Consider the following 26,828-nt stretch of genomic DNA (forward strand, 5'->3'; position numbering starts at 1 on the left):
TCATATCAATGAGATGCAGTCACACTATGAAAATACTGACTGAGTTTCCAGGAATAAAAATAGAGCAGAATATTGACTCCCAACTGGTGAGAGATTTATTGTGGAGCAACACATGTCCTTGTGGAATGAACAGTTTCCAGATCCTGGGCCTTTAATAACCCAGTTATAACCAGCTACAAACAACTTCATTATTATGTGATTCCAATTTTCAGTCTTGTTGACCATAAATCATTTTCATGTAAGTGAGCTAGTTAACATATTAACCTCATAAATTCTTTATGAACTTTAGTGAAAATCTGAAAGTGGGATATATGCAGAAATGTAGCCTTGCAGAACTGCTGGCCAGTTCAAGAGGATGCACATAGGATGACAAAGAATTGTGGTCTGTTTGGGGCTTTTTAAATGGGATTATTTCCATGCTTGATTCACATAGTTGTATTAACTCACTATATCGATATTGGTAATTTCATTCTATGATTCAAGTATATTTTATGAATTAAAGTGTGTGATTAGGTACAATTCACCTTTGGACAACAGCAATTGTAATTGCTTAGTCAAAACAAAGGCAGGAATTTACTAAGTGAGGTCATGTATTGAAAGCAAATCTATTTATTCCCTTTGTTCTATGGAGCTGACAAGTTATCTCTGCCAGCACATTTTCAGCAGTAAGCATTTAGGGTGACAAGCAAGCCCCCCCCCCCCCAAACGCTTTGTTCTCATAGAGAAGGGGGAAGTGGTAAGAATGAAAAGCTAATTTTGCTCTTCACTGAAGCAGGGAGGATCAGGGACAGTGCAATGTTAAACCGCTTCCCTGTTTCCTGTTTGGCAGGCATTGAGGGATAGTCTGATGTAAAACATCTCTCAGGCAGACATCCAGCATGGCTTTTCATGAACAAATGAAATCTGTGTTTTTAACCAGTTGGTTCCAGACTGATAAGGCAGCAAAATAAAGTCTAAGGAATCAAAGGACTATCGTATTCGGTACAGCTTGCTGTGCAAGAATGTTATTTTGACTAATGTGCTTCATGTGTTGCATTCAAGATTTTGTGCCAGCTGTGATGAAATGTAAAGTTGACAGCTTAGAGTGAATGTTTTAACATTTTTAAAAGCTGGGAACTAATCCTGTGGAAAATGAAGGAAAAGGTGGACATTATTTTTGCACAAGCCACATAACATTATAAGATTTCTTTCCTTTTTATTATCTTACATAATACTAATATTATTCACTCACATGTGGAAACATACTTTCTAGTAAACATAATGCAGAGAAGACTGTTTTTAGTGTTGCTGCTTTAGAAAAGTTTTGAACTCAGCCAGCCAGAAAATATATCTGTAGCTTAGTCTGTGCTGATGGAGCATAACATTGAAGATTGCTGTCCCAGCTCATAGAGACTGAAGACAGATTCTTAATTCTTCAGGGTTGAAAATGTGATAGAGGCATTATGTCCTCTGGTGTACATATCAATTTCCTTTGGTTCACTGTCATTCCTATTCAAATAGGTATGATAAGTTTTTGAAGCATAACAAAAAGAACTAAAAGCAATGGTGACTATAATAAGCACCTGCACATGACAAGTAATTGGGCTTGTGTTAGTCCACTTTTCAAGTTTCTATTACTCTTCTATCACAATTTAGCATTTTTGCAAACAGACTTTCTAAACAGTGGCCTTTCTATAATAAGTGAATTGGTCGAGATTTTTTTTTTGCTGAGGGCAGGATTATGCATAGCCGTTATGGCTGCTGGAGGGGGCTGGCCCTTCTTGTATCTTTTCTGTAATATTACTGAATTCACCAATATCGTTTAACAGTTTTCACGTCCTATATGGACTTTCTGGAACTTCTAGACAATTCAAAACATAGGCAGATTCATATACAATTGTTGTTATAGCAATTAAACTGAGGGTGCAAACTATCTGAAGGACCATATCCTCTGATATAAATCTGCCCAGACAGAGGAATCTTCAGGAAAACCCTTCTGTCCCTTTCCCAATTATTTTTGGGAAGACAAAAGAGAGCTTCTCATTATATTTCCATCAGGAAACAAATGCTTTTCTATTTGAGCAAGATTTTTGCAGCTGGCTTCAGCTGAGGTGGAAAGGGCTTTTATCTAGATGTCTTTTGGCCCAGGGTCAAAAAAGATTTATTCCCTTTTCCACAGTCTGTGAGTGATAGGGTGGTAGCAAATAAGTAGGATCAAATAAGTAGGATTTTTCCTTCTTTGAAAAGAAACAAAAAGGAAATTTTTTAATAATAATACTACTACAAGGGTTGAATGAAAAGTAATGCCTCCACCTTCGTAACTTCGGTTTGGATGGGAATATTTTAATAAATCCAATGCAGAAATAATCCTTAGAAAGTGCTCTTTAACTACCACTATTAACTTTTCCACATAATCACCAGACAATTGGATACATTTCTGCCAACAATGAACAAGTTTTCTGAAGCCGTCACGGAAGAAGTCGACACTCTGTTTCCGCAACCAGCATCGTGCACAGATCTTCTGATAGCCAAGCAAAGCAATAATGTGACCCACACGTTCTTGTGAAATGCCAATTATGCTTGAAATTTCTCTCTGAGTGATACAATGATCGTCCTGAATCAATCTGTCAACCTTTTGCTTGTGAAACTCGGTGGTTACTGTCACAGGATGTCCAACTCTTTGTTTGTCACGCAAGTCAGATGTTCCCACCTCAACATCTTTAAATTTACTCGCCCAACAACGCACAGTACTCACATCAACACAATCACCATAAACAGCTTGCATTCTCTGATGAATCTCCTTTGGGGTGACATCGTCTTCTGACAAGAATTCAGTGATTGCACGTTGCTTAAGTAACATTTACCAACCATCTGCACAAGGTTCCATACTTCACACTTTAACAACACAACTGTTCAATGCTAAAGCTTCCCGCCAAATAGAACTGTAGAGGAGAGTCTACTGAACAAGCCAGTACTTGCCGCATACCAGTACTGCCATCTGTTGAGGAGTTACGAAGGTGGAGGCATTACTTTTCATTCAATCCTTGTATATTAATAAAACTTTATTTACATCCTGCCCCATCTCCCCATGGGGACTCAGGGTGCTTGACAAACATAGAAAGGCAAACATTCAATTCATTTTTCTATCCAGGCATCAGAGTGGGATGTAGCAGGAAACCTTTTATTCTTTTCAGTACATTTTATACTGGTACCACTTGGTTCTCCCCAATCCTTACCAAGCCACCTATGATGATAGGGTTAGAAGCAGATGCCACTTCCCATGCTTTCCTCCTTTAAAAATAAAACAGATTTGGAGGGCAGAGACCTTGTCTTGATTTAGATTAAAGTTCCAGTTCAAATCATGTTCACCAACTGCATTTCCAGGAATGCACCTGGAGCACCTGATAATGAGAAGAATGTGAGGGAAACTATCTGTAGTTACATCTAACAGCATATCTACTCAGTTTCAAATGCTTCTGTTTTGCTTGTGACCAAACCTGTGCCACAAGTAGTAACACTGGACATGTGAATAGAAGGTTGAATAACAGAAAGATCTGAATCCTTTTATACTAAAACCCCATTGGGTTGTGGTACTAAATTTGACATAGTGATTCCCCAACCCCACCGCTTTTAAAGCAAGCTATAAAATACCTTCTATATTTATGTTAAGGCTACTGGAAGCTTAGCCATTTGACATCATTGTATTCTAGTCACTCTATGCTGGCTGCTGTTTATGCATTTTTGCCAGTAATCTCAGATCATTTCTCAACGATTACTGGAAGCTGGAAGGAAATGCTTAATGCCACTCTACTGTATTCTAGGGATTTTCCTTTTATTCCTAGACAATAGCTCTAAAGAATGCTAGGGAATTATAATGTAGGGGGGGGGGGGGGGAAGCTGCTATTTCAAAATCCATATGCTAATTACTTCTTGTAATACAAAACAGTGGGATGGTGATGTCCATTACTTCTATTTTACCTAACTGTGTTTGTTCTTTCCACTTCTCTGCATTGTATTTGCCTCTTTGTGCAGGCACACGCTGAAACCTGTGAACTTGAATCGTACATATGTATTTAAGGAACTATTCATTTGAAGGAAATAGTTGATCCCTCAAAAACTAGGAATTCAGTTGCTTCTTTATTCTTTGGATAAATAATAATATTATCAGTATTTTGCCAAGTGAAAAAGAATTACAGAATAAAAGAAGTGCTTTGATACTGGCCAATATCCTGCTTTTAGGTCAGCTGGCATAAAGCTTAACATGTCGGATTATGCATTAAAATTTTTGTACAATTCTTACATTGAGGATGAAGTGATGTAACTGAATGCACACCCAAATACACAATCAAATGCATGGCAAATGTATATATGCATCCCCATCTGCATGCAAAAAGGTACCACATTCACAATTATATTTCCATAGTCTTGAACTAAACGTGGTAGTTCCACACTGAACAAGAATATATAGTTCTATTTGGGAATTTAATACATATATAAAACCAACAGAAGTTTGGCTCCTGATTTCCAAATGAGCTATAGTTGTGTGCTGAATACTTACAAGTTATTGGGAGCTGTTTGGCAGCCTAAACCCCAGTTCAACACATTTCATTCATTACAAAATGTATTTTGCTCCTGTGACATATAATTGACCACATGGCATTGTGAGGTCCTCTTGTTCATTGCCGGCCCACAAATAGATGTTCTCTGATTGGCTGAGATGATCCATGCAATTTATGCACTGAAAACAAAAGAAATTTTAAATATGGTGTTGCTGCACCAGTAATATCATAAAGTAAGATAGAAGAAAAGTGGGGCACCAAGTTATCAAATGTCCCATCTGGAGTGCCATCTTTCAAGCACCAGGGGCCTGTAGAGGGGTCAGATCTCTGTGAAATAAATTTATTCTTACACACAACATCCCAATTTTTCGTAACATTCTCAGGCAACGTCAAAACTTGTCCAGGACCAACAGAACTTTCTTCATTTACCATTTTTACCAAGCATCCTCAAGTAGAGAAATTTCTAGTATTACCAAATACAGGGAGTTCTAGTATTACAGTGCTAAGGTTATCAGCATTCACCTGACTCCAGGGGGTCCCTCCTTCCTCTTCCTTTAACTGGCCATCTTCACCAGAGAGAGAACTGGAGTTCTGGCAAGGTCTGGTTCCATAGCTCAGGACGTGGAGAACTCATCAATAACAAAGGGACATTCAGGATGGGAACGTCTACTCAACCATGGGAACTCATGATGATCCTGGGGGCCAGACTTCCAGTCAGCTTCCCCACTCAGTCACCAAGCCGTACACCTAGTTTGCTTTGATAAGAGCTGTCTGGTCGCCCTCTGGGCCCACCCAGGGATGCAATTGAAACTATTGCTTCAAGCCAAAAAGATGAGCAAGCAAAATGATCTGAGTGATTTCAAATCAAGAAGAGTTATTGAAAATATAGGATTACATTTAAAAAGAGGATACTTTTCAAGCTATAGTGCTGGTCTTTTAAACTGAAGGGGACCCTGAAGCCATTTTGAACCAGAAGTTTTATACTGTTTCCTGACTGGGATCAGTTCATTGGCTGTTCATTTTTGTTACTGTAAGGTTAAAATGAGGGATTTTAAAAATCCTACACTTCTGGGGGTTTTGAGATGAAAATGCTCTGTACTTCAATTTTATAAAAATCAGAAAATGAAGTTCTTTTTTTTAGGTGGAAAAAGAGGTCACTGTGTATTTGTAATCAGATTTATTGGAAACAAAAGTAGAATTTTGTGAGGCAAGGAAAGGTCATTTGTCATTCTAGAAAAAGTACAGCTTTCCAGAAGTTGGCCTGGATCATGCAAGGATTCATAAGTGAAGTAGGGTGGGGGAGGGAGCAGTGAATGGGATTCAGGATTTCATTTATTTCATTTGTAAATTGAGCATTGTTCAAAATATACACTACTGCCCATGGTTCACCAGTGGTAGCATCACATAACCAAACATATGACCGCACAATAAAATGTCCCTTTTGTTCCACGCACACATGGATTTCCTTCACCAAATAATTCTGCAACTCTGTCCTTTCATCTTAGCAAAGAAATTATATTATTCTACCTGCTATTCCCCTTAACCCAACACTAACACATTATTCCTGTCATTAAATTGGGAAGACAGCTCACTTGAGGAATTTGAAGAATACAGTACAATCTTCCTAAAAGTACCTGCTGGTATCATGCCCCAGGTGATTTGTTCCAGGTGAGAGGGATAAGAAGAGACTGCCTTCGCTTGTGCTCTTTTTATAGTTTTGTAGACAAGAAGAACATTTCCAAAAAGCATTGCTTGGATTTCATAGCAGCTTTGGTTTTATAACAGCCTGTGTTTCTCCTCCCTAACAACCTTTCCTTATTTCGTTCTCCCATGTTCATTTGAGCAAGTCTGCCTATTTCTATTATATTATGAATTGCAGACATCTTAAAAAGCAATACAGAGAACAGTACTGATACCTTATAACACTTGAAATATAACAAAAAAATTAATCATAATTTTGACTCTCCTTTTCAAATTGTCACTAGTCTAAAAGAATACGAACAAAATGTAGAAAGATAGAAATAACAGTGCAACCTGCTTTTCTGTGGATTTTAAAGACAGCAAAATACATTCCTGGAAGCATCTGTGGGCTGCTATAGATCCTCCAATGTGATTCTGTGGTATATTTCCTGGGTTCATTATGTAAGGTAAAGGTAAAGGTTTTCCCCTGACATTGTCTAATCATCAACTTGGAGTTGGTGCTCATCTCCATTTCTAAGCTGAAGAGCTGGCATTGTTCGTATACTCCTCCAAAGTCACATGGCCGGCATGACTACATGGAACGCCCGTACCTTCCCGCCGGAGCGATTCCTATTGATCTACTAACATTTGCATGTTTTCCAACTGTTAGGTTGGCAGAAGCTGGGGCTAACAGCAGGAGTTCACTCCTGCTCCCCAGATTTGAACCGGCAACCATTCAGTCAGCAAGTTCAACAGATCAGCAGTTTAACCTGCTGTGCCATCGGGGGCTCCAGGTTCATTATGTAGGATTCATTATTATCCATGGTTTCCATGCCGGGGGGGGGGGGGGGGGGAGGTGTTATGAAACCTATCCACAAATTTGAGAGTCGTACTGTATACAGATTACAGGACTTTTTTGCAAAGGTGAATGGGTGGATGGGATCGTTAAGGTAATGTAACCAAACACTTATTGCACATTTATAAGTTTGCAAAGCAAGGAATGCCTGTTGCTGTTGTAAGATGGACTTTCTCAACTCATTTTCTTCTATTGATCTTATGAGCCAGGTAGTGAATTGCTTACTGATACAAGTGTGAGTAATTTGCCTTCAAATACAGAAACAGCTTGGATACAAGTAATCAGAAACCCTGTGTTGTTTTATGATCTTACTTTTAAGTATTTTGCAACTTCTTTGACAAGTAGTTCTTACATTTGCAGAGCACACATCTTTTAATAGCACTAATCGATAGAACTGCCCTTTTTTGTGTTTCAGATAGTTTTTGAAGTAATCACTTCTGGTCACCAAGGATACCTGGCTATTGATGACGTGAAGGTTTTAGGACATCCATGCAGTAAGTGACTGAACATTATGTTTTGAAATTACTTTATGGGAAATAAATTGGTCACTACTATCTTTTTGATCTCCCAATGCATTTCTTTCCAGTTCTCCAAAAGGCCTGTCTATTTCTCAGAAGCACACAACTTTCGAGTCTTAAGATGCTGTTCAGTTATCTAATGGCAAGAATCCAACTTGGTCCCTACACTGACAGATATCATTAGATCTCAAAGGAAAAAATTACTGCACACCCAAAGGCAATAGATCCTGTCTAATTGTCGAATCCAAACAGGTTTAGCCCTGGTTAATAATAATAATAATAATAATAATAATAATAATAATAATAATAATAATAATAATAATAATAATAATAAACTTTCTTTTTATATCCCGCCCCCTCGCCCCGAAGGGACTTGGGGCGGCTCACAACAGGGACAAGCCCGAAACAGCGACATAGCATATTTGACAAAACTTAAAACATTTCAATGATACACAAAATAAAATAATGGACAATACATTAAAATCCAAGCAGATAAAATCGGCGGGGACAGGTTTCGTAAAGTGCTGTATCATGGAAATGAGTAACAGTGATAAAGTGCCATACGCTTTTAAAACATACCTGAATGGAAACCACTGATGAATATCAGGTCCTGTAGGCTATATTCCAGAAGAAAGAAGTGACAAAGCCACTTCGGATTATTCCTTGCCTAAGAAAACCCTGTGGACTTGCACACATACATAGACACACATACGTTATAGGCTGCGTGAAGGCAGCATTCAAAAACCCTAGACAGGAATACCTGGAGCAGCTGCTAGGGGAATTGTGTTTGTGTATGAATATCCTTTTCTAGGATTTGTTAATGGGTTTCTTCCTTTAAAGGACTCAGTTGAATTTTGTCTAATACTTTGGAGAGAAAAACAGTATTATGGACATTACAATTAATTCACATTAAGCTTTGTTATGGTGTGGTCCTTCAATTTCAATTGATGATAACAGATCATCAGATATCCATGATAACAAATATCTACTGCTGTTTTTAAAAATAATACCACATCAATTTTATTTTAATTTTTATTAATATTGAAGTGCTTTGCAAGAAGATTGGTAAGTTGTTATGTTAGATTTTTCCTTAAAAGGTACACTAGTAATATCAAACAGATGTATGATATTAGGCCCAAATAGAGTTGCATATTTGAAAAATAAATTTCACACATACTTGTTTGGTTTCCAACAATATATATATGTTAAAACAGCAGTTTATGTAGTTATTTTATTTGTATTGTATTTGAAGTAGCAGTTGTATATATAAAGCAGGAGTTGGTTTAAAATGTGGCAAATTAATTAGAGTATCGTTGTACTAATAATGTGCTTCTCTCCCCACTCACTTTGATTTCAACAGCTAGTACACCCCATTTTCTGCGTGTCCAAAGTGTGGAAGTCAATGCTGGGCAGTTTGCCACTTTCCTGTGCACTGCCAATGGCAGAACAGTCCAAGGCAATAGGCTTTGGTTGCAGGTAATCTTTCTCCACCTTTATTTCTTGTATTGGTTTTACACATTGGAAAATGTATATGGTATAGCTACCCTGAAGTCAAAGTCCAAAGAAAAACTATGCACATGTAGAAAGGAACCAGACATGCAGTGGGCAGTTCTGCAGGGAACACCAGCAATGTCCATGTTGCACTTGTTTTTCTGTCTAAATATTCATTATTTAGATCCCTGTCACAAAAACATTAATTTTAAAAAAGAAAACTCAGTTAACAACTGTCTTTGTAATTCATACAATGCTTAAATATTCTTTTGAATATACCTGGATGATGTTTCAGGGGTTTTTTTTTTTACCAAATTTGCATCATTAGCTGACTAATTGATTATTTTTAGCAACTCTATATATGGAGGCATCTGGGAAATCCACATTTATGCTCATTACACATTTTATAAAATGTGAAAAAAATATGAGCTAATGCACAGGTGTTTTTCATCAAAGCACCACATTTATACCACGTGTAAACTGATGCATAGTGATCATTTTTGGATGTGGTCTATTCTACATACGTATGCATGGTGGTACATGAATATGGTATAATACATTGACTAGAAGACATGGCTTCAATGATGAAGTAATTAACATCTCTTGTAGAGTATCAGAATCAGCAAAAGTCCAAAAAATGGCTACCTTTCATTTCTGTGTGTGCTTGCAAGAAGAAAAAAGCTTCGTTGCTGCAGTAATTAAGGTTTAATTACTTAGTACTCTGAAACAATCTTGTTCAGAACAGATGTGTGCTGAATTAAAGATAGTATTACTTTTAGCAACATATGTTCACATTATCACCTGATATCTATGAGTCTTTATTAGCATTGTATATAGTGATCAGACATATTTTAATAAATGTTTATTCACATGTTTATATGCATTAAGTTACATTTCTGACTGCTGAATGCTATTCTGATATTTTGTAAGGATTTCATGAACTGTAGTTGTATAATCTTCAAATTTGTACATGTTATACCATTCTAGGAGTGACATTCAGTTGTTTGCCATGAGCTGACGCATGCTGGAATATCTCATACTAAATGCCACTAGTTAAGAAATTGTATAAATGTGGCATCTTTATGAAGCAACCTAAATTTGTCAATACTATAGCACACTCACTCAGACGTGCATGAGCATACACGTGCAGTGTCCTATATCTATTAATTAAGCTTAAGTGTTACAGTTTAAAGTAAATTAGTAATTGCTCTTTAATCACCACTGATTATGTACACTTATGAAGTTACTTAAGTTACTAATTATGTTACCGTTTACTTTTTATGTACTTTTGGTGAAAATACATTTAACGTACATAAGGGAACCTAAAATCTACTTCAAAAGCAGTCTTGGGCTCCTGGAGTAATAAAGTGAAAATAATCAAAGTTGTACTTGCTATGTGAAAAATTATGTCACTACCAGTTAGCAGTTATTTTCAGAAAAAATATTATTTTCCCCCTCGCTACCCCCAGAATGAATCTTTCATAGTTAACATTATTTTTGCAATGCTGAACCCACAAACTCTGGAAGATAATCATATATTTGCTAGCAGTGATGACAGTTCACTTATTTTTAAGCTTATGATTATTACGCAGAGCATGTAATTATATTTTTAAGGAAGCAGCCACTTATTATTTTGATGACCCAACAGGACATCTACTTGTTGACTTTGTTAGTTAGCATTATAAGGTAGAGAGTATTTTACTTTTTGCTCCACATTGTCCATCAAAATCTCCTGCCTGTCCAGTATCTGCTGCTATCATTTTGACTTGGTATATCTAGACTCTAGAGCAATGGTTCTCAATCTATGGGTCCCCAGGTGTTTTTGCCTACAACTCCCAGAATTCCCAGCTAATTTACCAACTGTTAGGATTTCTGGGAGTTGAGGGCCAAAACATCTGGGGACCCACTGCATAGAGAACCACTGCTCTAGAGTAAAGTAGAACCCTCTTCGGCATCATGTCTTAGTTGGGAATGAAATCATCCACAGCAGAGGTAGGTGTTGCTGTCTAGAGTTAACATATGTGAACTCCAGTGTCACTTTTCTGCAGTCTTTTTTGTCTCTGGAGTTGGGAGAAAAATGCAGTGGAAAGCTCACATGACCAGAAAGCCAACATTTATTTGGTGTGTTTGCTATGCAATATGGGCAGATGATGGATAGTGGGCTTTATGCAATGCAAACAGTGGTGTGATTGAAAAGCAAGACTGGAAAATGGTAGCATAGAGATAGATTCATTATAAAGCAGTTTCTCTGCATTGGGTTTTTTGTACATCCTGATACTGGAGCAGTAGACATGTCCGAGAAAATGTTTTTAACAATCTCTGTGGAAATTTGTCCTGAACCAAACAGCAAATTGTATTTTTATCATTATTGTGCAACTTACATTTCTCTGAGAATTCCCCACCCTCTTTTATTAATATTCTTAAAAATACATATTTTTCTTATGACTGGAATGCAGGAAACCTAAAATGAAAATGGTTCAGGTCCCACAGATTGTTGTTGTTGTTGTTGTTGTTTGGCTTCAAACCTTTTTCGATTTATATGGGTACCCTATAACAGGGTTTTCTTTGCAGGATTTGCCTTCCTCTAAGGTTGAATGTTGCTTACCTAAAATCACACCAGAAAAATCACTCCTCACATGGAGGGTGGGGGTGGGGACCTGGTGGGATACCCTGTTCTCCAGAGTCATAATCCAGCACTCAAATACTATTTATTATTTTATTTACAGTATTTATATTCCGTCCTTCTCACCCCAAAGAGGACTCAGGGCGGACCACATTACACATGTAAGGCAAACATTCAATGCCTTAACATAGAACAAAGACAGAGACAAACGCAACTTCGAGCTGGCCTCAAACTCATGACCTCTTGGTCAGAGTGATTTGCTGCAGCTGGCTGCAGCTGATTGCTCACCAGCCTGTGCCACAGCCCAGGCTAGCTATTTTCCACACATTATAGACAGCTATATTAGCTAAAAGTTTTTTCTAGTGCATACAAAGCTCTAATAAATCTGACCCTGGAACTGGAAAATACTGTTTTGGCCCAAAAACTGAGATCCCGAAAGGCTGGGTTGTTGGGTAAATGAGGCAGAGCTTTCTCTGTAGTGTCACTTTGAAGTGCTACCCAATGGTAGTCAGGCTTGAGCCAATTCTTCTGAGTTCTGATGGGCAAGAAAGACTGTGTTTTTTTTTGTTTTTTTGTTTGTTTGTTTCTACCTTCGGTCTTTACAATTAAGAATTACTGCTCTGGTTGTTTTAGTTGTTTTTGGGAAAAGGTTGAATTTGTTTATTGAATGTTTAAAAACACTTTTATTTATTATACGTCACTTTTGGGGGTGCTTGCAGCAGACAAAATAGATGCTATATATCTAAAAATAAATAATTAGTTAAGGGTGCATCTACACTGTAGAACTAATGCATTTCGACACCACTTGAACTGCCATAGCTCTACATAGAGGAATCCTGGGAGTTGTAGTTTTACAAGGTCTTTAGAGTTCTCTGCCAAAGAGTGCTGATGCTTCACCAAACTACAACTCCAGGAATCCATAGTATTGAGCCATGGCAATTCAGGTGGTGGTAAACTGCTTTAATTCTACAATGTAGATGTATCCAATGTCTCAACAAAAAGAACTTAATGATTTTTCCTATACCTACCATCATACAAGGGATTCCATTTAAGCTTTTTATCTTATGACTGCACTACAGAATTTACCAGTTCTTGCTTTCTGTTTCTCATCTGCCTAAAGGTACCGGACAGCCAAAGCCATAGACTGAGTAGGATTGTGCTCACTGGGGTGGAGGAAGACAGAGAAGTTGGTTAAGGTAGATGGACACTGTAGGAGAGGAGGAGGGAAGGAGTCTCATACGTTGTCCTCCTTTGTTGAAGTGGATTCATTCATTCAAAAACTCCTGTTAGGGAATATTTTGAAGGAATTCCAACACATATTGAGTATTATCTAATGTGTTACAGTATTGTGGTTGTTATAAACTGCTCTCTTCAGTTGCGAATTGATATATGTTAGTGATCAGATTTGAAGCATTTTGAAGCATGATGTGAAATAGTATATGAGAAAGCTTTATATAATTTAAATCTGGATGATCTGGCAATATGAAACACGATTAATCAATGGCTTAGAATATATTGCTTTGATTTAAACCTACCTAACCTACTGTAAAGGGTAGTGCATTTTTCCCATGGGGAAATCGTTCACCCAGGGAAACTGCTGTAGTGCAGCTCTGCCATCATAGATATTAGGTTGGACTCCTTCCAGAATAAAAAAAATAATAACTGAAATGATAAATGGAATTTCTGGATCAGGTAACTGCCTTATTGCATTGTAGGCAATCATCGCACTTAGATCATTTAGTCACTGCATAGAAAGAAAGAAAGAAAAAGAAGAAAAGAAAGAATTGTCTCTCTATGGTAAGTCATCCTAGGTAATGACTTTAATCTGCTCAACCCTTTTCAGATGAACACTGAATCATGAGATTTGATTATAGCACATCAGATAACACGAAGACAAATTGACACTAACTGAACCAATTCCACCTTAGGTTAAAGTCAGATGAAGGAAATCATGAGCGTAATACAGCCTAGTGCCAGATCTTTTCCTCCTTTTGCAGTCACCGTTATGTCATTAGAGAGCTTGTGGATTAGGTTATATCACTACGAATTAAATGCCTCACTAGCTGCAGTTTCGGTGAAAGCATAGAACACAATTAAATTAAATGATACAGGAGAAGGATTGTTTACTACTAATAGGCCCTGCCGCTGGATTAATATCTTTTTTCTTACATTGGTGAGCAACACTAGGTTTAGGACTAGGTTTATATTGGAAAACTGAAGAAATACTATTTTACTGCATTCAATGTCTGTTTTATTGTTAAAGGCCATAAGGTCAGCTTTGTTGAATGTGAAACTTCTAACCAATGCAGTAGCTCATTGAATGTCATCTGACCTGGGAGTTTCATATTCTAGCACAATATCTTGTTTCTGTTTGGATTGTCTCATTATAAGATTTTCATGGTAAAAGACTTCTAAAAGGGGTTTCTTATGCCTTCTTCTGTGCAGTACTAACAAGTGTTAGCTATAGTACTATTGTTGCTGTCTCTGAGGAGACCACTGCCAGTGTTGTGCCCTACTGTTGTCCAGTAATCATTTGGCACATTTAGGAGGGGGGGGGGAGGAAGCAGGGAAGGTGGAGGGAACCGTCTTACTCCATTCCCTCCCGTCTTTCAGGGATAGCCAGCCACCCCATGTGCTTACCATACCTTTCCACGCCTTTCCCCCACGTTCTCCTGCATTCTGTTGCTTGGAGTCAGGTAGCACCCAAATCCTGAAGACTGTCTTCAGGTTCAATTTCCATACGCTTAGGAAACGGTGTCCCATTGGAAGTGCCCTTACGTCATGTGATGGCTTCCGTGGGACTCCCGTAGGACTCCATTTCCTAAGTACATGGAAACTGAGCCCAAAGACTGACTGATAAGGACCTTAGTTTGTCTCCCTGGCAAAAGCCTTTCTGATATGGGAAACCCCTCCAGCAGCAGTGCCTCTTGCCTCACAAGAGTATACAGTCTGGACACCATGAAAAGAGGAATCATGTTGAGTCCCACTTCGGGAGAAAGTTGGCATATAAATTAAATTTTTAAAAGGTGAGATGCAAAATTTTAGAATTGTTACATTCAGTACTAAAATGTTTTGAGAAACAAATCTTATTTGCTCTGTGGATAGCACAGTTGTTCAGTTGTACTGAATAAGTCACACTCTTTCTTTTTCATATTGATTTGTCTGCCACATTTTCAGTTCTAGTTGTACTGTTTCTTTGGTAATCAATTATTTGTGCAACAGGTGGGCAACGTGCAGGTCATGAGCTACATACACGTGCTGTCCCCACCAGCCCTTGTCTGCTCTAGCATCTTATGCCCAAAAGCATTCCCCAAATAGTAAATTGAAAGGATGAGCAGTTCCTGTTTCTAGAAACTGAACAGGATTATATATAGCAAAAATTATATATCAAAAAACATGTCCCTCGGGGAATTACAATTTTGGAGAATGAGCTGATGCCTTAACAGACACATTCCAAGTATGTGTTGTACAGAGTCACAATTTTTCTGTGCGTACAAGCTCTTCTCTATGTACACATTTCCTTAAGTCTTCTGTGCTCAAATCAAGGTGATGAGGATGGAGTGCTTGCTCACAGATGCTTGACCTTTACCTGGTCCTGTATTTCTCTATGAGGCATCTGATGTTAAATGTAGACCAGTTGTGTACTCTTCTTGAAGACCAAATTTAATTTTCCCATCCACTTCAAAACATCAAAACATTAAATTAAACATAATTAAAAGCCAAAAAACATTTGCTGATTAAAGTTAAATTAATGATGGTGTGAAAAGAAATAAAGAAATTATAGGCACAGTGTGCAGTAACAAAACAGGAGGGACCCGATACAGCATTGGGCAGCTAACATTCTCAGTTTTTAACTGTCTGACTTCAAATCTATGTTTTTCTCCAGCCTTTTTTCTCTTATGCTGAAAGAGACTGTTGTAAGACATCCTATTTTAAAATGTGCCCCTGAATCCTACTTTAATTAGAAGCCAGTTATCCGGAACTCATTTCTAGACAAGGTATTCATTTCTAAGTGAAATATTCGAGAACATGGTGACATCTCAACTCCAGGAGTTCCCAGATCAGATGGGTTATCTTAGATCACTCTAGATTCAGGCCTATTTATTGAACAGAACCAGCTTTGGTTGCCTTGTTGGAAGAACTTTGCAGTGAACTGGACAGAGTAAATATGTCTCTAGCTTTCACTACCATTAACCATAGTATCTTTCTGTGTTGCCTCACTAGATTGGAGCTTTGAGATACAATTTTATAATGACTCTGTTCCTCCACGAAGAAATGAAGATGATGCTAAGGGATTCTGGACAATTGGATTTAATATTGGATGTATCAGGCACATATTCAAAATATATAGATAAAAAGCTAAAACAAACAAAAATACTCTTAAAAAATTAAAACTAAGTTGTTAAAGCACCCAGCATGGTCTCAAGGACCAATGGCTGCATTCCAGAATGTTAGAAGACATGGAGCCAACCTAATGTCATTGGCACGAGTTTCACTATTGGGGTGCTGCTGTAAAGAAGGTCTTGGTATATGCATACAGCACTCAAGCTTAAGGTGGTGAGAAATTCAGCAGGACCTCTGCTGAGAAAGTCACATTTTGGATAGACTCATATGGTCTATACTAAAGGCAGTTTCTAAAAGCAAGGCATTTGCAACCAAACAAAGGAGATAAATTTATTTGCAAAATAATATAATTATAACAAAATCACCTGACATGACAGGGACAAAAGCCTAAATAGAAAGCCAGCAACCAATGACAAGGTCAAAGATTAGGTAAGAGTCAAAAGTTAAATTTCTTCCCATAATTCATAGCATTCAGTGGTTCAGTTGTGAATCTCAGGATCTAAACCCAGAAATTTCCAGTATTTTGTCTATGAGGAGTTTTCCATGTGAACATAATTGAAAAAATGATCCCAGCTGTGACACCTGGCTGTGCCTACCCCAAGCCAAGCTGTAGCACTGCAGGTGAAAACATTAAGTAAGCTTGAATCCACAGGCTTGTCAGGGAATTAGAAACCATCAAAAGCTCTGAGAAAACTATTTTTATTATGTATTCTAGCTGCGCCTAACAAATTAAATTTTGGCCACTATATTCCTCAGCAATAATTAAAGTAAAACAAGTAAATGAGTTTTCAAACATAGGTACGTATGGCAGTTTTTATTAGATTGATTTGAAGCATGGCACACTTGTAGATATTCTATGTAGATCATAGATGCCAAGTTTTAGATTGCTATCTCAACAAATGCCTATTTTTATTAATAATTATATTACATTTCCATTTCGTTACAAAATACAATCTCTATAATTCATTTTTTTTCTTCTCATTTCCCCCATTGTGCTCCCCGTTGTGCTCCCTATCTCCAGAGTCCTTACTTTTTTTTGTGGTCCCACCATTTCTTCTTGTGAGGGTTGCTTCCCATCTTTTTTTCTCTGTGTTTCTTCAATGATTTTTTTCCCCATATGCTTTCAAAGTAGTTATTTTCCCTTAGGCCTTTTTAAACCTTTAAATGACATGTTAATTTATAATTTATTGTTAATTTCCACAAACAAATGCCTGTTTTTATATTTATCTTCTGAGGCTACTGTTAGTGGGACCTCCCCTCCTCCCTGTTAATTTTAACCAAAGGAATGCTACAATGCTTTTTTAATTTACCATTCATGACTGTGACGGGTTAAAAGGTTCAACTTAGTAACAGGATAAAGAACTAAATCAGTTAGCAGAAAATGTGTCTATCCATGAAGAACATTAAACTGCCAGTCATATTCATTTTCAGAAATTCACTCAGAGAAATGAAAGGTATGGGATTGTCAAAAATACAAAAGCTTTTGTTACTTAGAAGCTGTGTAGTATAGAGAAAGAGTAGTAATGAAGGGAATTCTTTTTCTGCATAGCTGTCAAAAATGAATAAAAAATAAGTATCTTAGTGGTTACGTAGTTTCATGTATTTTAAATTCGTAACAGTACTTGGTGGCCAGTGTTAGCTACCTCGTTAAGAATGTTTAACTGAAATCGCTTTGTCTTGCCTCCCCACAGACTTGATGGATTTTTAAATTTGATGACAACTGTTTTTAATGTGTATGGTTATACTGTAAGCCGCCCTGAGTCCCCTGGTGGGTGAGAAGGGCGGGGTAGAAGTGATGTAATAAATAAATAAATAAATGGACACATCATCTATGTGTTGATCACACACCGAATGGACTTCCTTCTCCCTATGAGATTAAGCCCTGATAAAGGGGGTAGGTGGGTGGACTACAATCTTGACAATAGTGTCACACTTGTGACTAAGTAGCAGTTGTGAATATGGAACAGTAATGAACCAGTAAATCTAGGTAACAGTTTTGTGTTTTCAATCATTACTTAGCCACGGCAATGACAATATTGCCATGAGGAACCTTTAAAAAGGTACAACATATTGTTACACACAGACTTGCAGACTGAGAAATTCTCTAATGGGAGTATATTATCTCAGAGCTACAGCAAGGGGCCCCAAGTGTTTGACTGGGTTTGTATGTCTTGGGGTGCCTCTACGCTGTAGAAATGTTTTTAATACAATTTTATTCAGAAAAAAACGAATACAAAAACTACACACAGATATAAAAAGCAAAAATGCAAAACAAAAGACAAAATACAAAATAAATTATTAAAATTTCCTAATATAAAAACTACATACAAACCTAAAATACCTGATTTAAGGGCTTTTAATTATCTGCCTGATGGTTTTATTCCCTCAATTTTACACGCCCATTAAAAGAAAAAAAAAGTTCTTTCCCCATATAATAAAACACTCTTCTACAAGCAAACACATCCATATTTATTTGCTCTTGTCCAGTTAGGTCAGTCTCGTGGCTATCACCATTAATCTTTTGCTCATCCTTTGCTGTTCCTGTATTTGCTCCATCTTTTCTCCTCTTTCCATCTTATTGAGGCCCGATTTTCTCCATATTCCTACCTAAATTCTGTCGCTTTTTACACAGTGTTTAATCTAAATCTTTTTTTGGTTAAATCTAAGGCAGAGGTTCTCAACCTGTGAGTCCCCAGGTGTTCTCGTCTAGAACTCCAAGAAATCCCAGCCAGTTTACCAGCTGTTAGGGTTTCTAGGAGTTGAGGGCCAAAACATCTGGGGACCCACAGGCTGAGAACCACTAGTCTAAGGGATATATCTTCTAGATTATTCTAGAGCCGCAAGTTTCTTAAGTTTTATTAGCTTTTTTATGTAGTCATTATTAGCTCAGATAGAACAGCTCAAAGAAGGAGCCTTCTCCTTTTTAACAAAACAGCTAGAAGATTACATAATTCCTTGAAAGTTTTTTTAAAGTTTTGATAAAATTTGTATAAAAGAGGTCATTTATTCATGCTGTTTGATAAATCGAAAGGAAAATGACCAAGAGGCAGGAAGGTGGAGCAGAGATTTTCTTTAAGGTGTTGTCTTCTTTAAAATATGGTAAGTTGCATTGCTTTGCTGATAATATCAGCGCTCTGTTGCGAATGGACTTCTTTCCCAGCTCTTTGCTTCTTGTGATCCTGGCAGCTTTTAAAGGCAGCTGGTGAGAACACAACAGGGTCTTATCTTTTCTATAGCTCCGAAGAAGACAACCGGCCACAACACCATCTTACCATGCCCTCCACATGATTTCTATTCTACACTGTAGATTAATGCACTTTGACTCCCCTTTAACTGCTGTGGCTCAATGCTATGAAATCACAGGAGTTGTAGTTTTGCACAGTCTTTAGTCGCCTCTACCAAACAAAGTTAGTGCCTCATCAAACTACAAATCATAGGATTCCATGGTTGTTAAAATGGGGGCAAACTGCACTGATTCTACAGTGAGGCTTCAGTTTGTTGTCTTCTCTTCTTATATAGAGTATTTCCTTAGCCCCTTAATTCCAAGCAACTGCTGACTTCCTGGATCATGGTAAAAGTACTATGGGAGAACAACAACTTTCAGACATGTTGGCCAAGTTATTTTGGTATTTGTAGGTCAATAGCAGCACGTTATTGGGTTATAATAAAGATGTAGCAAGGAAATGAACATGTTTTTGAATTGAAATCATCATTACCATCAATGCCAATATTATTTTTATAGTAAGCACTCTAAGAATTTGATATGTCCTCCAGGTTACTATATGTGTGTGTGTGTGTGTGTGTGAAGCAAATTATGTCCGCATTAAAAAAAATCTATATTATACCATTAGCCTGATGAGAGTTTTGTCTATAGCTCCCTAATTTAGTCTTCATAACACAGTCACTTGGTCTCTAAGGCATCACTCCCCCATATCCTACTGCTATTCTTTTAATCTCCTTTTCAGAGACCTAATTCCCAGTAGTTTGCACTATTTCAGCAATTTTGTGTATGCTTATTAAAACTCTTGTGCCGGTTTTTGACTTTGACTGCATGGATGCTATTAAAAGCAAGAGGCAGGGGTGATGTTTAGTAAGAAAGATATATCTAATTTTTCTCTATGAAAAACAATTAGTCCAAGACAGGTGATAAAATGTCATGAAGGATACTAATATCTTCACCTTTGGAGAAGATGGAACAATAAAGTGAGCTAAAATATTTCAGGTTTACATTGCAGGTTTGTCTTTGTAAATATAGAGCCCACTCTAGGGTCCCATTAATTTGCAAAGTACAGCTGGATTCAACATTTTTGAGAAGGAATCTTGTTTTTTTGCTTCTAATGCTATCAACATTAACATTAAAATCAACATATCAGTCAACTATTGTTATGATTGAGCCTCATGGCTCTGTTACTGACAGACGTGGGCGTAAGACTCCTCGAGAGTCAGATACTCTCGAGGAGCGAGAGAGAAAAAGACTGCGAGACATATTTGCAGCACCATCTGACGAGGAGTCTTTCGAAGGGTTTACGGAGAGAATGGAGGAGGGGCTGGTTAGCTCAGAGGAGGATGAGATGGATTGGACTCGGGTAAGGGAGGAAGTGGGTGCCACTGGCCATGATGGGACAGAAGATGAATGGGGACCTTCAGGATTAGACCCATGGTTTAGCTGGAGGGATGGGACGGGATCCACAGCTGGAGATGCTGTTGGGCGTAGTCAGAGGTGTTCCAGCTCTGACGAGGAAAGTGATGAGGAAACGCCCGGGTTAAGGAGGACAGCTGACAGTGATGAAGATTTGTAACTGGCATAAAATGGGGCTTGAGAGCAATTGCAAATTGCGTTGGGCAAGGTAATCTGGGCAAACGCTTGGGATCCGTGTGTGTGTGGGACGCTTCCCTGAAGACTTGTGTGCTTTCCTGTGCTGTGACGTAAGTTGATTGGAATCCAGGGTCAGACGGCGGGAGGGATTGTGTGGGCATTTGTTTGTGCAAACCTGTGCTTACTCTTATTAGCTTGACCTTCCGTCGTCTTCTTGACGGACGCCATCTCCTGCTTTGAGAACTCGGACTGAACTGACCACGGCTTGTCTTCCCCCCTTCTTGGACTTGGAAAAACTACAAACGTCTGCTTCTGGCTTTGATCTACGGAACGGAACTGGTCTACTCAACTGCTACAATCCTTGGCTGATTTACTTGTGTTGGAGATCCTGTCTGCTGTGTGTGTGGGGGAGCGACGCAAGTTACTCTAAGCACAGTGTTGGCAGCAGAGAGGAATCTGCTGCCAATTAGTTGCATTCTTTGTATCTTTTGTTCCTTGGCTTTCGTTTCGTTTATACCCAGGCTGAAGCAAGCAGTTTGTTTTTACCCGGATTAAACTCCGGTTTAATCCGGTTTATCTTTTGAACATTTACTTTTGCCCCTTTTTGCTCCTAAAGGCAAAAACTGCCTGGCCCTTGTGTTTTACGGGCATTTTTGAGTTCTGTAATCTAATAAACTCTGTTACTTTGAATCTTGTGGCGTTCTGTCCTTGACAGATTGCCCAACGCCCATAAAAAGTTTATTGCAGCAATAAACCCGTCAGGAAGACGATGGATGAGTTAAGGGCCAAAGTAGACCAATTGCAAACGGCTTTTACCGTTATCCAAACAGCTCAGGCTGTGAAAGGACATGTTTTGACTCCTGAACGCTTTGACGGAACCAGGTGCAAGTTGCCAACCTTTTTGGCACAAGTGGAGCTTTATTTTTCTCAGCTCAGTGCTCATGCTTTTCCTACAGACACTAGCAAGGTGGCCTTTATTTTGAGTTTGTTGACCGGTCCCGCAGGACAATGGGCCACTAATTTAATTTTGGGAAATGACCCAGTCAAGGACAATTTGAATAATTTCAAAAAGTTGTTAACTGATACTTTTGGGGATCCTCTCCGCACGGAGAACGCTGGGTGGGCTCTGTATCGGTTGAAACAGGGAAAGGGGACTGTTTTGGATTACTTAAATAAGTTTAACCTGTATCGCCACCAGCTGGATTGGGGGGAAAATGCATTCATGCTTTTATTTACTGCCGGGTTAAGTGATATGCTCCAGGATGAATTAGCACGCTTGGAGCCGGCTGAAAGCTGGGACGCCTTAGTAGCTAAGGTGCTGCGTTTAGACGCAAGGTTCGAGGCTCGTAAACACTCAAAAGCAATGTGTGCGCCACCCATGCATGTAACCAGGGCACCTGTGGTGATGGGGGAAGAGCCCATGGAGCTTGGGGTCTTTAAAAAGCTGTCTACAGAGGAAAAGAGCCGTAGGAGGCAGCTGGGCTTGTGTTTGTACTGTGGGAATGCTGGGCATTTTGCCAAAAATTGTAATGTGAAACCTTCCCAGCTTTCGGGAAAAGGCCAGCCCTAGTGCGACGTGAGTCCAACGCACTAGGGCTCCTCAAGCAGTCAACTGAGGGGAGGAAGCATGTTTTCGTACCCATTACATTATCTGTTGGGGGAAGGGAACTTGTTTCTACTTTGGCACTGCTGGACTCAGGGGCTACGGTCTCCTATGTAGATATTGAGTTTGCTAAGAAGCATGGCATTCCTAGAGTGCGCAAGGCATGCGACGTGTGGGTGGAAGGAGCAGATGGGAGACTGCTGGAGACTGGGGTGGTTAACCATGAAACCTCAGCAGTAACGTGGGAGGTGCAGGGAGTAACGGGAACGTTTGTGTGGGATATTACGAGCTTGCCTAGATATGATGTGATCCTGGGGATGGATTGGCTAGCTGTAGTAAACCCACAAGTAGATTGGGCAACACGTAAAGTGATCTTAAAGAGGCAGGATTGTTGCACTCTAAATGTTACTCATTCTGATATGGAGGGAGTGCCTGCTGAGTATGGGGAGTTCTCTGATGTATTTTGTAAAAGAGAAGCGGACAAATTACCACCGCACAGGCCATATGATTGCGCCATCAAGTTGGCAGAAGGTGCGAAACTGCCAGCAGGGAGGCTGTATGCCTTGACTGTACCGGAAAGGCAAGCTTTGCGGGAGTTTCTAGATGAAAATTTAGCCAAGGGGTTTATTCGCCCATCTAGTTCTCCAACTGCGGCACCGGTATTCTTTGTAGCCAAAAAGACTGGGGAACTTAGGTTGGTCTGCGACTATCGGATCCTAAACAAATACACCATTCGGGATAGGTACCCGCTCCCTTTAATCTCGGAACTGTTATCAAGGGTGCAAGGGGCTAAGGTCTTTACCAAGCTTGACCTGCGGGGGGCCTATAACTTAATCCGTATACGGGAAGGGGATGAATGGAAGACGGCATTTAACACGTGTTTCGGATGCCACGAGTTCCGAGTCATGCCTTTTGGGCTTTGTAATGCTCCTGCGGTATTCCAGAGGTTCATGAACGATGTGTTCAGGGACCTAATTGACCAATTTTTAGTGATTTATTTGGATGATATCTTGATTTTTTCTAAGGACGAGAAAGAACATCGTCAACATGTCAAGCAGGTTCTGCACCGACTGCGGGCTAATGGGCTTTTCGCCAAGGCTTCCAAGTGCGTCTTTCATGTGCCTGAAGTGGAGTTCCTAGGTCATGTAGTGTCAGGTAGGGAACTTAAAATGGACCCACATAAGGTTGACGCCGTCAACTCATGGCAGGAGCTGAAGACTAAGAAGGATGTACAAAGGTTCTTGGGTTTCGCTAATTACTACCGGGAGTTTATTCCGAATTTTGCAAAGCTCACGGTACCTTTGACGCAGCTTCTGCGCAAGAAACAGCCATTTGTGTGGGGGCGGGAAGCTCACGAGGCGTTTCTACAACTAAAGTCTAGTTTTCAATCGGACAACATACTAACCCATCCTGATGTTGACAGACCGTTCGTGGTAGAAGCGGACGCTTCTAGCTACGCGTTGGGGGCTGTATTGTCTCAGAAGGATTCCTCAGGGACCTTGCGTCCCTGTGGATTTTACTCGCGGCAACTAACACCCTTCGAGCAGAACTATACCATATGGGAGAAGGAGTTGTTGGCGATTAAGGTGGCGTTTGAGGTGTGGCGGCACTGGCTTGAAGGGGCACGGCACCAGATCGTGGTCAGATCTGATCACAAGAACTTAGAGCACTTGCAAACAGCAAAGAAGTTAAACCAGCGTCAAATCCGCTGGGCTTTGTTTTTCTCCAGGTTTAACTTCAAGGTGCAGTTCGTGGAGGGGAAGGCAAACTTGCGGGCCGATGCTTTATCCCGCAAGCCGGAATTTAAGACCAATGAGCAGGTAGTATGTCAGACCATCTTGCCTACTGCCTCTCTGTGTGTTGTAGATAATGAGCTTGGGTTACATGACCAGATCCTTGAGGCTCAGAAGGATGATGTGTGGACTCAGGAGCAACTGATGCTGCTCTCTGCAGGTAACCGTACCATACTGCCGCATCTCCAGGATCAAGACGGGGTATTGGTGCGTAGGGGGCAGGTTTACGTACCAGTGGGGACCCTCAGGTTGGAGGTGATTAGAGCCCACCATGACGAACCCATGGCTGGGCACTTTGGCAGGTTCAAGACCGTACAGCTTATCACCAGGAGCTACTGGTGGCCAAAGATGCGGCAAGACATTCTGCGCTTTTGTGACAGCTGCGCCGTTTGTCAGCAGAGTAAGACGCCTGTTGGGCGCCCTAGAGGGTTGTTATCGTCTTTACCTGTTCCGGAGAGGCCATGGCAAATCATTTCCATGGATTTTATTTCAGATTTGCCTAAGTCTGGGGGTTATACTTGTATTTGGGTGGTGGTGGATTTATTTAGTAAACTGGCTCATTTTATTCCTTGTTCAACCATTCCGGCGGCCCCTACGTTGGCCTTACTATTTACAAAGCACATCTATCGTTTGCACGGAGCACCCGAGGTGATTATTTCAGATAGGGCTCCGCAATTTGTGTCACGCTTTTGGAAACACTTCCATGAGTGTTTGGGGACTAAGTTAAACGTGTCTTCAGCTTTCCATCCGCAAACGGATGGACAGTCGGAACGGGTTAATGGGCTCTTAGAGCAGTATCTGCGTTGTTTTTGTTTAGATCAACCCACGGCTTGGGTAAAGTGGTTACCGGTGGCGGAATTTGCTTACAACAATGCGGTGCACACGTCTAGTCAGCATACGCCATTTGAGCTAACTTATGGTTTTCACCCACGGGGAGGTGTGGCGCCGTCGACCAATGTGGTCTCTTCGGACCCTGTGTACCGCTCTTCGGAAATGGCTGCATTGCATGATGTTGCCCGTCGCTTACTGTTGGAAGCTAAGGCAACGCAAAAGACTCAGGCTGACCGCCACAGGCAGGCAGGGGAGGAGTTGGAAGAAGGGGATTTGGTGTGGTTATCTTCCAAACATATTAAACAGGCTGGGGGAAAGTTTGCGCCTCGGTATTTGGGTCCCTTTCCTATCGTTAAAAAGATTTCTTCTGTTGCGTTTCGTTTGCGTTTACCGTCTAGTTTAAAGGTCCATCCAGTCTTTCATCGTTCGCTGTTGAAACTTGATACCTCTAGTCGTCGTGGTGCTATAGCGGAGGGTATCACTGCCACTTCTCCGCCATCGGGGGAGGAGGCCTTTGTGAGAGGGGATAGTGTTATGATTGAGCCTCATGGCTCTGTTACTGACAGACGTGGGCGTAAGACTCCTCGAGAGTCAGATACTCTCGAGGAGCGAGAGAGAAAAAGACTGCGAGACATATTTGCAGCACCATCTGACGAGGAGTCTTTCGAAGGGTTTACGGAGAGAATGGAGGAGGGGCTGGTTAGCTCAGAGGAGGATGAGATGGATTGGACTCGGGTAAGGGAGGAAGTGGGTGCCACTGGCCATGATGGGACAGAAGATGAATGGGGACCTTCAGGATTAGACCCATGGTTTAGCTGGAGGGATGGGACGGGATCCACAGCTGGAGATGCTGTTGGGCGTAGTCAGAGGTGTTCCAGCTCTGACGAGGAAAGTGATGAGGAAACGCCCGGGTTAAGGAGGACAGCTGACAGTGATGAAGATTTGTAACTGGCATAAAATGGGGCTTGAGAGCAATTGCAAATTGCGTTGGGCAAGGTAATCTGGGCAAACGCTTGGGATCCGTGTGTGTGTGGGACGCTTCCCTGAAGACTTGTGTGCTTTCCTGTGCTGTGACGTAAGTTGATTGGAATCCAGGGTCAGACGGCGGGAGGGATTGTGTGGGCATTTGTTTGTGCAAACCTGTGCTTACTCTTATTAGCTTGACCTTCCGTCGTCTTCTTGACGGACGCCATCTCCTGCTTTGAGAACTCGGACTGAACTGACCACGGCTTGTCTTCCCCCCTTCTTGGACTTGGAAAAACTACAAACGTCTGCTTCTGGCTTTGATCTACGGAACGGAACTGGTCTACTCAACTGCTACAATCCTTGGCTGATTTACTCGTGTTGGAGATCCTGTCTGCTGTGTGTGTGGGGGAGCGACGCAAGTTACTCTAAGCACAGTGTTGGCAGCAGAGAGGAATCTGCTGCCAATTAGTTGCATTCTTTGTATCTTTTGTTCCTTGGCTTTCGTTTCGTTTATACCCAGGCTGAAGCAAGCAGTTTGTTTTTACCCGGATTAAACTCCGGTTTAATCCGGTTTATCTTTTGAACATTTACTTTTGCCCCTTTTTGCTCCTAAAGGCAAAAACTGCCTGGCCCTTGTGTTTTACGGGCATTTTTGAGTTCTGTAATCTAATAAACTCTGTTACTTTGAATCTTGTGGCGTTCTGTCCTTGACAACTATGTTGCCAGAGGGCTGGAGTGAGCTCCTGTCTTTTTAATGGTTGTGAAGAAG

General features: G+C 40.2%; 1 protein-coding gene across 20 annotated transcripts in view; it reads left to right on the top strand.

The window, feature by feature from the left end:
- ptprm (protein tyrosine phosphatase receptor type M) overlaps nucleotides 1-26,828 on the top strand; it is a 541,643-nt gene that overhangs the window by 185,619 nt on the left and 329,196 nt on the right. For all 20 annotated transcript variants that reach the window (XM_062980499.1, XM_062980500.1, XM_062980503.1 and 17 more), the window contains exons 4-5: nucleotides 7,490-7,568; nucleotides 8,953-9,068. In XM_062980499.1, coding sequence (XP_062836569.1) covers nucleotides 7,490-7,568; nucleotides 8,953-9,068 — 195 coding nt within the window. The remainder of the gene's footprint in view (nucleotides 1-7,489; nucleotides 7,569-8,952; nucleotides 9,069-26,828) is intronic.

Source organism: Anolis carolinensis, chromosome 4, assembly GCF_035594765.1.
Source record: "Anolis carolinensis isolate JA03-04 chromosome 4, rAnoCar3.1.pri, whole genome shotgun sequence".
NCBI lineage: Eukaryota > Metazoa > Chordata > Lepidosauria > Squamata > Dactyloidae > Anolis > Anolis carolinensis.